Below are 15,210 nucleotides of genomic sequence, written 5' to 3'. Positions count from 1 at the left end.
CTTTGCAACACTGAGAATTAGAAATATAAATCAAATTAACATATTTCCTAATTCAGCCACTTGCGAGCTTCCCTATCGACAAATAAATTTCGCGCGTTTTGCTCCAAATTGCGACTTTTTTCCATTCATTCTCACTATATTTATGTAAACAAGCGCGAGAAGGTGAACCAATAAGTTAAATTTTGAAGTAAGGCGTCAGATTCGTACTTCTTTTAGACAGCACATTAAGGAGCTTGAATTCCTCTATTACGGATAACTTAACACACATATGGATAAAGAAAATAATTTGCAAACCCAGAGTGGAATTGCCAAAACCGTTAATCCGGACCAGCTCTACGCCTTTTTGAATCGTGTGGCAGGAGTGTTGTTTCCGGCGTTAAGTGAGCAGGAAGTTAAGATTTATGATGATAGCTTAATTCCTTCCTTCGTGAAAGATGAAAATCCGTCCTTTATTATTTTGAAGGGCTCCATCATCGAGAATGGACATTTGGTTGAAGTCATCCCAGGTTTGGATCAGACATTATTTAACCAGAAAACTTCGTGGCTTGCATTACTTATCAAAGGTCAAGGGCAAATTGTTGCAGAATGGCCTTTAGAAGAGCAAATTTTTGTTAGTGATTTTATGCTCGAGGCTGATGGATATCTCAACAATTTGGATAAGTTGAGATATTTTGTCTCATATGTGGTTTCAGTTTACTTTAACGTTATTTCACGACTTCACGAAGAAAAGTCATTCAGATCTGAATCAGAGAATTCAAGAGCAATTGCAAATAAACAACTACTTACAATTAGAAAGAAAATAAACGAGCTTGTTTTGTCTTTGCGGCAAGCACAGCAAACTGTTCACACACCTGATCTATTAATTGGTGTACCATCACAAATTAAAAAGCTTGCTTCCAACGCTGATTTGAATAATGTGAAGCCCGAATTTTCAAGGTATGATAGCTTGGTTCAAGACTCATCATTTCTAAATGAAATACAGTCTGTGGCTACCCATTGGATTCAGGATATTCAAGATACAGTTGCAGCCTCTTATGACCTCGAAAATGGCAGTGCTGATATGGAGATTCGCTTCTGGGCAGCAAAAGAATCTAGCCTACGATCTATAATTCAACAGTTGGAGGAACCTACTGTTAAATTAACATTAGAAATTTTAAAAAGGGGTAAAAGGTTTCATAGTGGTATCACGTATTTATCGGATTCGAATATTCATGATTCCCTTTCTATTGCATCCAAATATAATCAACTTCTCAAAAGTTTGCCAATACAGGAATTACTTTCTTCGAGCGATCTTCAAAAGATAAACCACTCTGTGACAAAAATTTTTGATTATCTACAGAAACTTAGGGTGGTTAAATACCCAATTCCTAGAGCTGCATCTTTAGTTCAATCGATTATTAAAGAGATAATTAGTACTACATCAGATGTTTTAAAGAGAGTGAAGCTGATGAGCATTCCTTACTTAAAATTTATGAACATTTATGAACATTTTACTGATATCTGTGAGAACCTGGATATAGAGATAAAAGATTTTACGTTGATGGCAAGAGAGTTATTAAGAAAAAGATCTGATAAATTCATGATGATTCGTATTTCTGATTCCAGTGAATTGCAAAAGCGGTTGGGTGATATCAAGGACATCCGTTCGAATCATCATGAGTTGGTCAAGGCTATTAGAAGACTCGATGGTATGGACACCTTTGATGGCAGAAGTTTAAGTGACAGAATCCCTTCAATCGTTGAGCTTTTTGAAACGCCCGCGTTACTTGATACATCATCGCCTGGCCAAGAAACCTTTTTAGAAAGCGTCCAAAAATATAACACTAAAGTTAATAAGCTTGAGAAAGATATTGCAGAATGTTTAGAGGTTGAACTTCGGAAACATGAATCAAGTCCAGAGAATATGCTACATATTTTTTGGGAATTTTCATTTTTATTGGAGAGACCAAAAGTCAGCAATTACCTTCAGAATTATCGGGAGAAACTTACAAACTATTTGGAAAACCAATTTTATACGCTAGAAAATGAATTGACAAAGCAAGACAGATTTTGCTCTATTTTAAACCTAAGAAACATCCCAGAAGGCTCTGCTAATATTATTAGTACATTTGAACTGGAAGATGGACTTGATCAATTGTCAAATGATATGGAGATTGTTTTATCAAAGCATTGGGAAAAATATCCTGAAGGTAAAAAAATTATGTCTGAAATGGAGTTGATCGACTCAAAATTTGATGCCTCCTCGTTGTTTAAAAGTTGGTGTGCTACTATTACTAACGATTTGGCGGATCCTGTTTGGAGACATTCTCCTTTACTTATAGAATCGGAGAATGACTATTTAAAAGTTCAGGTGAATTTTGACTCAGATTCACTAAATGTTCCTCGAAATATGTTATTTCTTAGAGCCCTTACATTTGATATTCCTTCGATAATTTCCAAGTATGCTAATACTGTTAAAAGATTGCATCCATATGTTATCTCATTGCAGCAGGCATTTCTCAATTATTCAAATCTATTAGATACGTCTGACAAACTAGGAAGCCTTGGATTACTCATGATTCATAAAATTCCTCCGATTGAAAAATGTATTACTATTCTTATCAATTCTACTTGGCAAGATTTTTTAAAAGCTGAGGATCTTTATTCTTCCAGCATTACCCAGACTAAAGAAAATGAAGCACTGCACTCATTACGACAATTTGCGAATTATATTCTCGAGCTTAGAGCAGAATATGAACACTTGAATAAGGCCCGACATTCTTTGTTGAAATGGATGGCAAAAATTTCTATATGTACCTATGAAGTTAGCACATTTGCGGAAATTTTGTCGAACATTCAAAGGACAATAGACAATATTACTTGCAATGTACCTATTGGTTCTACCAAAATGTTTTTTGAGCTGCTTAATAGAACTATAAAGGAATCACTTTCGAGCCGGTGTATTTATCAGCTTCAACAGTATTGTATTGAAATGAAGTCATTGGTTACTATACGACGAAACATTCCTATATTAAGGCATAGATTGAGTTTTGATGGCCTTAAAATTGAATGTACCCCACCGTTAGAGAATTCATTGATGATGTTGTTACAACTTTTGGATGAAGCAATATCTGTGGTATTTGATCAAATGCCGATACACCATCATTCAAAATTTGACGTTAAGAAACACTCTTCCAAAAGTTTATGTTATGGCGATATAACACCTAGTGTTCTTGAATGTTATAAATCTTCTATAAGAGATATGAAATCATTGATGAATAGAGCCATGCAATTCTGTAATCGCTGGAAAGAAATTCAAGGGTTACAACATATCGAGGGTGATGAATTGATACTGCAATGTTCATCTCTTCAAGATTGGATAGACGCTTTTGGTGATCTGTACAAAATTAAAGCATTGATTGATTCCGGAGAATCTGAAGTGCAGATAGGGCCATTTTTGATAGAGTTTAACAGTGTTCAATCAAAAATGATGGAAAAGTTCAATTTGTTAATCAAAGATTTATCGCCTGAATTTTTGAATTGTTTATCTGTACTGAAAGAGAAGTTAAATATTCAACTTTTGAAATCATTCAATGATATCAAAACGTCAAGTCGCAAAATGGACATTACGGATATCAAATTTTTGGCGGAGGTACAGAAGTCGAGAAAAGTACTGGAAAGATCTAACATCACCATGAAAAATATAAGTAAGGCAAATCTTTATGTTCAGCTTTTCAACATCCAAATTTCAGGTTCATCTATTCTTTTGGAGCAGCTCACCGATAATTTTCAATCCCTGCGTCTTCTTTGTGACTCCATATTCAATCAATTACAATTGAAGCGAAATAGAGTACTTTCGAAATTAAACATAGTGCTCAACTCATTTCATGGAGGATTAAGGGAATTGAAAGAAGATTGGCCGTTATTATATGATAATATACAAAAGTTATCATCATCGGAAGCAATACATCAATTGAATGATTTTGGAAAGCAATTTGATGTGATTCAAGAACTTAACGAAAACATTAAACTTGCTTCTGAGTTAATGTCTGTTGATTTTTCATCTGATGTTGCCTTGCAAGAAATTTCTAAGGGGACAGTAGAATTGAGAAAGGCTGTTGAAATGTGTGATGATGGTTACGGCCAGCTGACAGATTTGTATTCTACTCCATGGAGCAAGTTTTCTTCAAAAGCTTTAAGGAGCCTACTGGAAAAACTTTCGGAACATCTTAATTCAATACCAAGTAAGTTTAGGACATCCTATTGGCATATGAAGATTCAAAAGCTTATATCTGAAGTTCTTCGTTCTAACACTGTTTTCTTGATGTTGTCATCAGAAGCAATGACAAAGGATTATTGGGATGAAATCTTTGAGGGATTGACTATGAAGCCGGCTCCTGCATCAATGACTCTTGGAAATGTTTTATCACTACAGCCTCTAAAAAACAGGAAATTCATTAGAAAAGTTATTCAAAGGGCAGAGTATGAAAGGAAATTGGTTGCAGCGACCGAAAAGTTAGAGTCTTCCTGGGAAAACATTAAATTCGATGTTTATGATTATAAAGCAGGATTTAAAATTGTAAAAGGGTGGACTAAGCTTTATTCAAGATTGAACGATGATCTTGAAACTTTGAGGGCAATGAAACTTTCAACCTCTGGAGAAAAAATTGGAAGGCGGCTAGAACATTTGGAAGGCAGATTGTCGGTTGTAAAGAAACTATTAGATATATGGTCAGAAACCCAGACAAGTTGGATATATCTTTTTGAGGTTTTTAATGTTAACCAAACAATAAAAAAACAAATTCCTTCTGAATCTACACGATTTGCTGCAGTTTCATCAGACCTCCGTTTTAAGTTATCTCCATTCCTTGAATCAGGTAACGTGGAGCAAGCGGCAAAAAACCCAAATGTTATACCCACACTTGAGAAGGCAGCTGTTGCTTTGGAAACCATTAAAAAATCGCTAATAAGCTATTTAGAAAAAGAGCGCCATCTGTTTCCCAGGTTTTATTTTGTTGGAAACGATGACTTACTAGAGATTGTCGGAAATCCAACAGATATTCTAGTTGCCTGTCGGTATGTGGGAAAAATGTTTCCTTCCATTTGCAATTTGAAATACAATGCATCATCGATGAAAATAACAGAGATAGAGGGCTGTTATGGAGAAACCATTAAACTCAGCTCTCCCGTTAGTTTTAAGGATGCATCATTTGCCAGAAATTGGCTTACAAAATTGGACGACGTCATAAAACTCACGTTATTTAAATTAGTTCACCTAGGATTATTAGATTTTGTTGAAGTATTTGAGAATGATCTTGAAATTCAAAATATACTTGAATGGCTTAATAAATATCCTGGCCAAGTTACCCTCATAGTATTACAATTATTGTGGACATCGAAGGTAAAAGAAGCGCTAGAAAATAATAAAGAATTGGAGAAACTACAAGTGAAATATTCCTCAATACTTGATTTACTTAGTCAGTCAGTGCATGGTAATATTTCCCGTGTGACCAGATTGAAACTTGAAAATATGATTATTGAGATTCTTCACGAGACATCCATCATCGGGGATCTACTTAGAAGTGATGCAAGTCGTTCCACTGAATGGATGAACCAGCAGAAGTTTTATTTCAGTAGTGAATCACCTCAAATTTCCAGGTCTTTATTAATAGAGCAGGCGAATTCGAAATTCTACTATGGGTTTGAATATACAGGGTTAGTACGACGGCTAGTCCATACACCTTTAACGAATAACATTTATTTGTGTGTGACAGAGGCCTTAAATCAGTTTTTGGGTGCGGCCTTATCAGGGCCCGCTGGCACAGGAAAAACAGAAACATTGAAAGCTTTAGGACAGAATTTTGGACGCGTTGTTTTAACATTCTGTTGTGATGAGACATTTGAAACACATTCAGTTGGCCGTATTTTAATCGGACTATCAAAATTGGGATGGTGGGGTTGCTTTGATGAGTTTAATAGACTTCCAGAGGCTATGCTTTCCTCCTTATCCACCCAAATCGATAAAATCGAGGGAGCTCTAGGTCACAATGGGGTTGAAAGTAAGTCCATTACTCTATTGAACCAAAATATAAAGGTTAACAAAAATACAGGAATATTTATAACCGGAAATCCAAATTATGTTGGAAGAACGGAATTACCGGATAATCTTAAAAGCAAATATCGAATATTCAATGTCGACAGACCCGACTCGTTGTTAATTGCCGAATGCATTTTACTTTCCCAAGGTTTCCATAATGCAAAGAAATTGTCATCACAAGTGGTGAAACTGTTTCAGATTTTTGGGGAAAAATGTTCGAGCCAGAAACATTATGATTTTGGTCTACGTTGTTTAAAAAATTCCTTGCTACAGGCGGGAGATATAAAGAGAAAACTGAAAATAAGTGATCGAGATTTGGATGAACAAAAGGCTGTGGCTGAAGGATTGTACAATGTAATTCTTCCAAGATTGATACCTAATGATCAGCAGATATTTAAGAAATGTGTTGACAATTTTGGCTTTTCATATGACATTATGGAGCGGAATGCTTCCTTGGCTTCAAATATCAAGAATAAAGCTTTTGAGGCTCATTTAACTGTATCAACCCTGTGGGTTGATAAGTGCCTACAATTATATAAAGTTTGGACATCCCATCGAGGAGTCATCATGATAGGGAAAACCGGCTCCGGTAAAAGTTCTATGTTGAATTGTCTTATTTCCGCTTTGAAGGCTGAATTTGAAAAAGGCATCATTGTGTACTATATTAATCCTAAGACGCTAAGTAAAGAGGAGCTTTATGGTACAATGGATTACACGACGAGCGATTGGAAAGATGGCATATTGACATCAATTTTGAGAGCTGATATTGATAATCTGAAAGGAGAGCAAGACAAAAGTATATTCGTTGTTTTTGATGGAGATATAGATCCAGTTTGGGCTGAGAATTTAAATAGTGTTTTAGATGATAATCAATTGTTGACCCTCCCTAATGGAGAAAGACTATCTCTTCCAGATAATTTGTCATTCATTTTGAAGTTGATAATTTGTCATATGCTACTTTGGCAACAATTACACGATGTGGCGTTGTTTGGTTTGGACAGGAGCTGTTCGATGCTGATGCATTTTATTTTACAAAAATTAAGAAGTTTCAAAGTGAGAACACACACAACGAGCAGAATATTGATCTCAAGCTTGCTGCTAGTGGTGTTTCTGCTTATGATATAAAGGAGCTGTTTATATCCTCTTTGACAAAATTCATGCCTATTGATACATTGAAGAAAATTCTAAATCAATCTTCAGAACTAAAGCATGTTATGTCGTACTCCGCAGAACGTTCAATAGAGACATTTTTTACTTTTTACAAGAAGGCATATCGTCAGCTTTTGATGTTCTTGGAAGAGAATCCGACTTTTGTGAGTGATGATTACTCTTGTGTGCTAAAAAAGTTGATATTGTTAATCACCATTTGGGCTTTTGGTGGAGATACTGTTTGGGCAGAAAGGACTAAGCTGATCTTGTTTCTTCTTTCTTTGCCTGAGTTTCGTGAACTGAAAAGCTCCTCAACTGTTTTAGATTTGGCGCATGCAAGCATTTCGTTCGAAAAATTGGATTGGTTTGAATTAGTAGCAAAAGCTGATTCCCTTGATCTAGAACCACAATCTATTGTTAAGCCCGACACTGTGGTTTCTACTTCTGACACAGTACAATTTGAGCTACTACTTACGACATTGCTTGAAGATCACAGATGCATAATATTATCTGGACCTCCGGGTGCTGGAAAAACAATGCTTTTAATGTCAACTCTTCGCCAGTCCCCTAACTTCGATTTTGCGGGCATGAATTTTTCAGAAGTGACTAGCCCAAAGCTTGTTCTTCAAATACTAGAACAATACTGTGTTTATACCGAAAATTCTGGAGGTTTGACATTACATCCTCTAAATGCTGATAAGTGGGTGGTGATATTTTGTGATGAAATTAATTTGCCTAAGCTGGATAGCTATGGCTCGCAGCCTGTGATTGAATTTCTTAGACAACTAGTGAGCTACAATGGTTTCTGGAGCCCTACGAAAGTTTCTTGGGTGACTTTATCACACATTCAGTTTGTGGGCGCGTGTAATCCTCCATCTGATGCAGGCCGTACACCACTAAGTGAACGGTTTTTACGGGTTTGTTCAATATTAATGATTGATTATCCAAGCAAGGCTTCCTTAAAACAAATTTATTTGACTTTTAATAAAAGTTTGTTAAAACTTGTTCCCGATCTTAGTGGATACTCTGGTGAAATCACAAATTGCATGCTTGAGGTTTACGAACACTTTTGTGAAAAGTTCAATGTTCGGACAAAGATTCATTATATCTGTTCACCGAGAGAATTAACTAGATGGGTCAGGGGAATCTATCAAAGTATTCAAGGGGCGTCGGATTTATCAATAAACGGTTTTATCCGTCTTTGGACATATGAAGCGCTAAGAATATTTTCTGATAAATTAGAATCAGAGCAAGATCAAAATTGGGTGTTGGATATGATAAAAAAAGTAGTTACAAAAAATATTCCACTTGTTGATTGTTATAAAGCATTCAGCATGCCAATATTATATTCAGACTGGCTTTCATACGGCTATGGTCCTGTTAACGAAACAGAAATGGCTGATTTTGTTCGTGAAAGGTTGAAAGTATTTAGCGTTGAAGAATCTCAGACTTCTGTTATTTTGCATCCCGGAATGATTAATCATATACTTGAGGTCGATAGGGTCTTGCGTAATTCACAAGGTCATTTAATATTAGTCGGACCAAGCGGCAGTGGAAAAAACACAATTACACATTTTGTGGCATGGATGAATGGAATCAAAGTGGTGAACTTGTACGTTTCACATAATTATACATTGAATGATTTTGACAACACGTTGAAAGATATTTTAATTCATGCTGGAATTAAAGGTGAAAAAGTTTGCTTTATTGTGGACGAGTCAACAATTTTAGAGTCTTCATTTTTAGAACGTATGAATACGTTGCTTGCAAATGCTGAGATACCTGGATTATTCACAAAGGATGAATTAGATAGATTGTTAAAAGAAGCAACTAAATCTTCACAGGCGGAGGGTCTTTATTTAAGTTCATCCAAGGAATTGTACGGTTGGTTTACCGAACATGTTGCTAAAAATCTTCATGTTGTTTTTACCATCTCCGATCCTTATCAGAAAAATGGTCCACATCTAATAACTTCACCAGCTTTATTCAATAGATGCGTACTGATCTGGATGGGTGATTGGAAAAGGCCATCTTTGAAAACTATAGCACGCAACTATTTGGCTGGTTTACCAATAGATAACGATTGTCACAAGGAGTTGGAAGATGCGAAAGATTCCCAATTTTCCCGTTCAACTGCAGTTGTGAATTTTCTTATATCGGCATTTTTATCAATTCCTAATGCCGTTCCCAAGAGCATGTTACTTCCCTCCTCTCCTCTTCAATTCATCTCCTTTATTGAAAACTTCAAGAAGATATTTGTGAAAAAAGAGTCTGAAACAATGGCATATCATAGGCATATTCAAGTAGGGTTGGATAGGCTGAAGGAGAGTTTGGCAAAAATTAAGATTTTACAAAAAGACTTGGAAGTTAAGAAAATTGAACTTTCTAAAAAGGATGCAGAAGCACAAAAGACTTTAGATCGAATTCTTTCAGAGCAGAACGAAGCGGAAAGAAAGGAGGAGGCATCACTAGAGATACAAAAACTATTACAGTCTCAAACAAAGATAATAAAAAGCAGGCAGGAATCTGTTTATCGACAGTTAGCCGAAGTTGAACCTTTAGTCGAAGAGGCACAGAAAGGCGTTAAAAATATTAAAAAAGAGCATCTTACAGAGATGAGATCTATGAATCATCCTCCTGATGCAGTTAAGTTAACTTTAGAATCTGTGTGTACTTTTCTCGGCTTTGATGTTAAAACATGGAGAGATGTACAGAATGTTGTTCGGAAAGAAGATTTTATTGCACGAATTATTGAGTATAATGGTGAAAAGCAATACTCAAAAGAATTGACTACATTCATGGATGAAAAGTACATGAAAAACCCTATTTATAATTACGAGACTGTTAACAGGGCAAGCAAAGCTTGCGGGCCATTATTTATGTGGCTTCAGGCACAACTTCGCTATTCAGCCATCTTGGATAAATTGGAACCTTTGAGACAACAGATGGCTGCCGTCAAAAATAATTCTGTTGAAAATAAAACAAAGCTTATTGCGATAAATGGAATGCTTCAGGATTTGCACTCTAATATTCACAGTTCAAAAAAGCAGTACACGCAACTTATTCGTGACACAGAAGGGATCAAATTGGAAATGACTAAAGTGCAGAAAAAGGTTAATCATAGTTCTAAGTTGTTACAAGATTTATCTGATGAACAGGTAAGATGGCAATCTAGTGTTCGGGAGTTTGAAAGTAATCGCCAATGTCTGATTGGGAATGCTCTTTTAAGTGCTTCATTCATGTCGTTTGCTATAGCGTATGATGAATCTGTCAGATCTAAATTAGTTCATATTTGGAAGGGACAACTTGGTAAACAACATGTTTCATTTAATAAGCTTTGGAACTTTACTACCAATATTTCCGATCCGAAAGAGAGCTTAAAATGGGAAAGTCTGGGTTTGCCCAAAGACAATCTTTTCAAACAAAATGTTGCCACTTTAACATCAAAAATTAATAAAAACTACTTTCTCATAGTTGATCCATCTGGATTTATTATGAAGTTTTTGTGTGCGTATCAGAAACCAAAAGAACTTATCATATCAAGTTTTTTAGATAATGGATACATTCGTCAGGTTGAAAACTGTGTACGATTTGGTGGCTCAATCGCAATTACGGATGCAGACAAATATGATCCTGCTATGAACACAGTAATTGCTCACAATACATTTACCAATGGCGGAAGAACATTGGTAACCATATGTGGGCATCAGATTGATTTATCCCCGGATTTTCAACTTTATCTCTACACAAGGAACCCCTCTATCTGTATTTCCCCATTTCTTGCAAGCCGAATGTGTGTTGTTAACTTTACATTTACTACAATGTCTCTTAGAAGTCATGGGTTAAACATGTGCCTTCAGTTCGAAAGACCAGATTTGGAACAAAGAAGAACTGAAGTGATGAGGGCCGATGGAATTTTAAAGCAGAAATTGATTGGTCTAGAAACTGAGCTTTTAGAAGTTCTTAATAGCTCTGGTAGTGATATGTTAGAAGATACAACTTTGCTCAAAAAATTGGAGGAAATCAAAAAGGAATCAAATACAATAAAGAAAGAATTAGCTGAATCGGAAACTCTAATGGATGATTTGGTAACAGCTGGTGCTTCATATGATAAGGTCGCCGGACTATATTGTACTTTCAGTCTTATATGCAAAGCATTGGAGAATTTGAATCCTATATATGTGTTTCCAGATAATTATGTGACGAGAATATTGAAATGTGTTCTTCAAGAGTACACAAAAGCACCCGTCGACACACTAGAGTCCGAATTTGCGAAATCCTTTTACGTAAAAACTGGCGTTTCTCTTCTACCGCAAGATCGTACTCTACTTGGAATAATATGCTACATATCCGCTGAATTAGTTTCAGAAAATGATTTTGACTTGAAACAATGCATCGATTCAGCTAGTCAGGTTCAATTGCTTGGCTTATTGAATCCTTACTTTGACTTACAAAATAAGGGTTTTACGAAGCCGGTCATTAACTTAGAAGAATTTTCGTCTGCAGTTAAAGATAACAGATTCTTAGTTTTGAGATCTTCAGAAAACTTCGACACTTCCAAAACGGTTAAAGCCTTCGCTGCTAGCGAGGGGGTATCTGTTGAAACATTCTCAGTTGGATCACGGGAAAGTATGGAAACTGTTACCAGACTTTTAAAGGACTGTAATGCCACGGGTCAATGGCTTTTAATTGAGAATATTCAATTTTCTGCCGGTTTGGTTGAACATCTTCCAAAATTGTTAAGCGTTTTGAGTAACTCGAACGGTTGTCGCGTCTTTATGACAACGCTCATTGATTCAAAATTGGAAAATGCAATATACAAAATGTCGAAGCAGTACATTTTTACCACATCTCCCGGAATTAAGGGTATACTGGTTCATGAATTGCTTAGAGAGAATGGAACTTTATCATTATTAAACTCTGAACAAGATCACACTTCAATAATTTCTCGTTTTTTGTTGGCGTGGGTTTATGCCACCTTGAAAGAATACACAAGGTTTGCCGTTTTGAAATTTCATAAGAGATATGATTTTAGTGAATATGATTTAGAGTTTGGGTGGAGATTTATAAGCCAGGTATTAATGAATGATGAACATGACTTGGACTCGATTCGCTGGAATTATATTTCACGTTTTATTGGAAGGGTTGTTTTTGGAGGCAAAGTTGACATACCGAATGATCTTGAACTCATTTGCACCTTGTGTGATAGTATATTTTGTCCTGAAGTTGTAAAGGGTCAAAAGTCATTGCTTCCTAACACAGACGAGAATCTTTTCTGTCCAGGCGGTGAATTGGAAGCAGTGACTCGCTTCATAAACAATCTTCCTGTGATAGAGCCGATCAAATGGTTATCATTACCAGAAGATTCCGAGGATGTTTTGAAGAATCAAAATTTGACAAAAATTATGGGCAAATGTCAATCCATTGTGAAAACTATTGACGCCCAGTTACATCAAAGAAGCTGAGCTGATTTGATTCTGTATTTTTCTTGTTTAAAGTAATAGTAAGTAATGCTATTTTTTAAGCATGATTATATCAAGAATTTTGCCGATTAACGATGAGTATGTCATTAATTCTTTAAAATAGTAGTGATCAAACATTTTAGATCAATACAGTATAGCTTTCAAATAATACTGACTCGACAGAAATTCTGCATTGTAAATTACAATAAAAAGCGTGGCCTTACGATCTAATCTGTAATCGTAGGTTGGAGTGGAGTATCTGAGAGCGCGAGATAAAAAAAAAAAAAACGCACAGATTGAAAACAAAGCGTAAATGAATATGTCGTTGTGTATCATCAACCTATAACTTCTAGAACTGGCCAATGTTGTAGGCGAATTTTGTTCAATTATTGCTATAAATTATGGGCTTTTTTTGGTGGGGTAATAAATCTTCTAATGATTCAAGTGATAGTAAAAATGGAAAGATCGATGTCCCGAAAGAGCTAGAAGAGTATATATCTGGGAAAAATGATACGACTGTCGATACAAAGAATTTCAAACGGTTTTTAGAGACAAATCAGACGAATAATTTCTACAAAGGAGACAGTAGTGGTAAGACTTTACAAAGGAGTACATCTTTATCTGATTATCCTTCTGCTGATATCAGACGGGATGTAATTAAAGATGGCCCTCAGTTACCGATGATATCCAATTTCAAGACCACGTACTCTAAAACTCAATCTGATATATATAAAAGAGAAAATGGACTTAAAGAATCGGTACTCACAAATTGTTCGGAGATTCAATTTCAACTTTTAGAATGTCTTAAGAAGAGATCAACTTTGCAGAAAATTACTGGGTACATTAAAGGAGACGATGATTGTTCCATGTTAGCGGACTTTCTTAGCTCGTGTACTAAGCTACAAAAAATGGCTTTAGTCATGTTTGATTATGGAAGCCTTGAAAAGGTAGAAGAAATTGAAGTGGCAAAGGCTAGCGTCGATAAAGTATTCAACAATAGCTTTAAGAATATCAAGGATGTGGAGGATAACAAAAAATACATGAAATACACGAAGTCTTTGAAAAAGGAGAGGGATAAATTTCATGATATGTTTGGGAAGTAAGTGCATCTTTCATAAGTTAAACATCATAGTATTGTCCAGTTGATAAAACTGGATTATGAATTCTACCGATTATGTATATAAATAGTGATTCCCATATAGATATTATTAACCAGAATATAAGCATGCTAGAAAAGAAAGTGGACTATTTAGAGGCGCAAGCGGTCATTAGCATTTCGAAAAGTAAATCTGCGATGGTTATTATGAGCATCAATTGTTTCGTCATCGTCTGAATCTTCAGAAATAACCAATCTTCTCCCTCTTCTAAGGGACACATTCAGTGGTTCGTCACGCTCCCAGTTAGTCTCAGAAGCTGACTCCTGAGCAGCATCTCTCCCATCTGTCTGTTCATTTCTTCTTAGCAAGACGACATGGTCCGTATTGTCATCATCTTCCGAATATTTCTCTTCTTCCTCTTCTGATGAAGCTTCAGTGTTCTGGTACTCTGAATCCGAATTTGAATTGTCGGAAGCAGTGAAAAAAGCACTAAGTGCCGATCTATCAGTTCTATCATTATTGCTTGATTCCTCAGAACTTTCATTGTACTCCGGCACATACGAAACTTCTTGATCTGCACTTGCTTCGGAATCAACCTCTGATGGTTGCCAATTGGGATCGTCTGCAGAGTCATTCTCTGTATCCGTATCCGTATCTGAAGGTAAATGTATTCCTAATGATCCCAAATTTAATCCTCTCATATCCGATCTATCTGGCATCAAATCGGGCCCATAACCCATCATTAAATTATATGCTATCAATTCATCCCTTATAAGTCTTCTACCACAATTCTCGCATGTTGTGCCATGCACTTCCCAGTGACATACACTACACCTCGGTACTCCATCACTCATATCAACAATGGCCTCACTAACGTCAGAAAATATATCACAAAATAATGGCTGACCTTTTTTCATGTCCTTCTCATAATCCTCCGCTTGTTCTTTGATAAATTTATCTAATGCTGACTTTCTGTCGGGACTACCTTTTGTGATGGCGCACACTATTTGTGCAAATATTTTCCTTAGTTTGACATCTAAAACAGGCTTTTTGGGAACTTCTCTCCTACACATTGGGCATGTAAGACTTCTTTCAAGCCATGCTTTGATGCAAGAATAGCAAAATGTATGTCCGCATTCTGGAAGCATAAATGGGATAGACATCGGGTCCTGGCAAATTGGGCATTGCATTGTACTTAGGATATCTTGTAATAATTGTGCTTTTAGCCCTCTTTTGAGCCTCAATAAGGGTTCAGATACAATTCCCCCAGTCATCTTTCAAATTTTGTGTATAAATGTATATAAATTGCAAATAGCTTCAGTGAATACTTATGGTCTATATAAAATGGATATTTGATAGGATACTTCGAAATTTTAATGAGACGAGAAGTAAACAGATAAGCGGCGTTCCAGAACTTTTTTTTGTC

General features: G+C 36.0%; 3 protein-coding genes across 3 annotated transcripts; 2 read left to right on the top strand and 1 right to left on the bottom strand.

Annotated features, from left to right (window-relative positions):
- Positions 1-268: 268 nt before the first annotated feature.
- Positions 269-12,690, top strand: BRETT_003004 (uncharacterized protein; the record flags this gene model as incomplete). Its single annotated transcript, XM_041281520.1, has 2 exons — positions 269-7,054; positions 7,078-12,690. The coding sequence occupies 2 exons, from the start codon at positions 269-271 to the stop codon at positions 12,688-12,690; spliced, it is 12,399 nt and encodes a 4,132-aa protein (XP_041139311.1).
- Positions 12,691-13,088: 398 nt separating this feature from the next.
- On the top strand, positions 13,089-13,790 carry BRETT_003003 (uncharacterized protein; the record flags this gene model as incomplete). The annotated part of the gene is made up of 1 exon (XM_041281519.1): positions 13,089-13,790. The coding sequence occupies one exon, from the start codon at positions 13,089-13,091 to the stop codon at positions 13,788-13,790; it is 702 nt and encodes a 233-aa protein (XP_041139310.1).
- Positions 13,791-13,936: 146 nt separating this feature from the next.
- Positions 13,937-14,947, bottom strand: BRETT_003002 (uncharacterized protein; the record flags this gene model as incomplete). The annotated part of the gene is made up of 1 exon (XM_041281518.1): positions 13,937-14,947. One exon carries the CDS (start codon positions 14,945-14,947, stop codon positions 13,937-13,939), a length of 1,011 nt encoding a protein of 336 aa, XP_041139309.1.
- Between the last annotated feature and the right edge of the window lie 263 nt (positions 14,948-15,210).

This window comes from Brettanomyces bruxellensis, chromosome 9 (assembly GCF_011074885.1).
Source record: "Brettanomyces bruxellensis chromosome 9, complete sequence".
NCBI lineage: Eukaryota > Fungi > Ascomycota > Pichiomycetes > Pichiales > Pichiaceae > Brettanomyces > Brettanomyces bruxellensis.
Note: the sequence above shows the minus strand (reverse complement) of the source record. Positions and strands in the feature narration are given on the sequence as shown.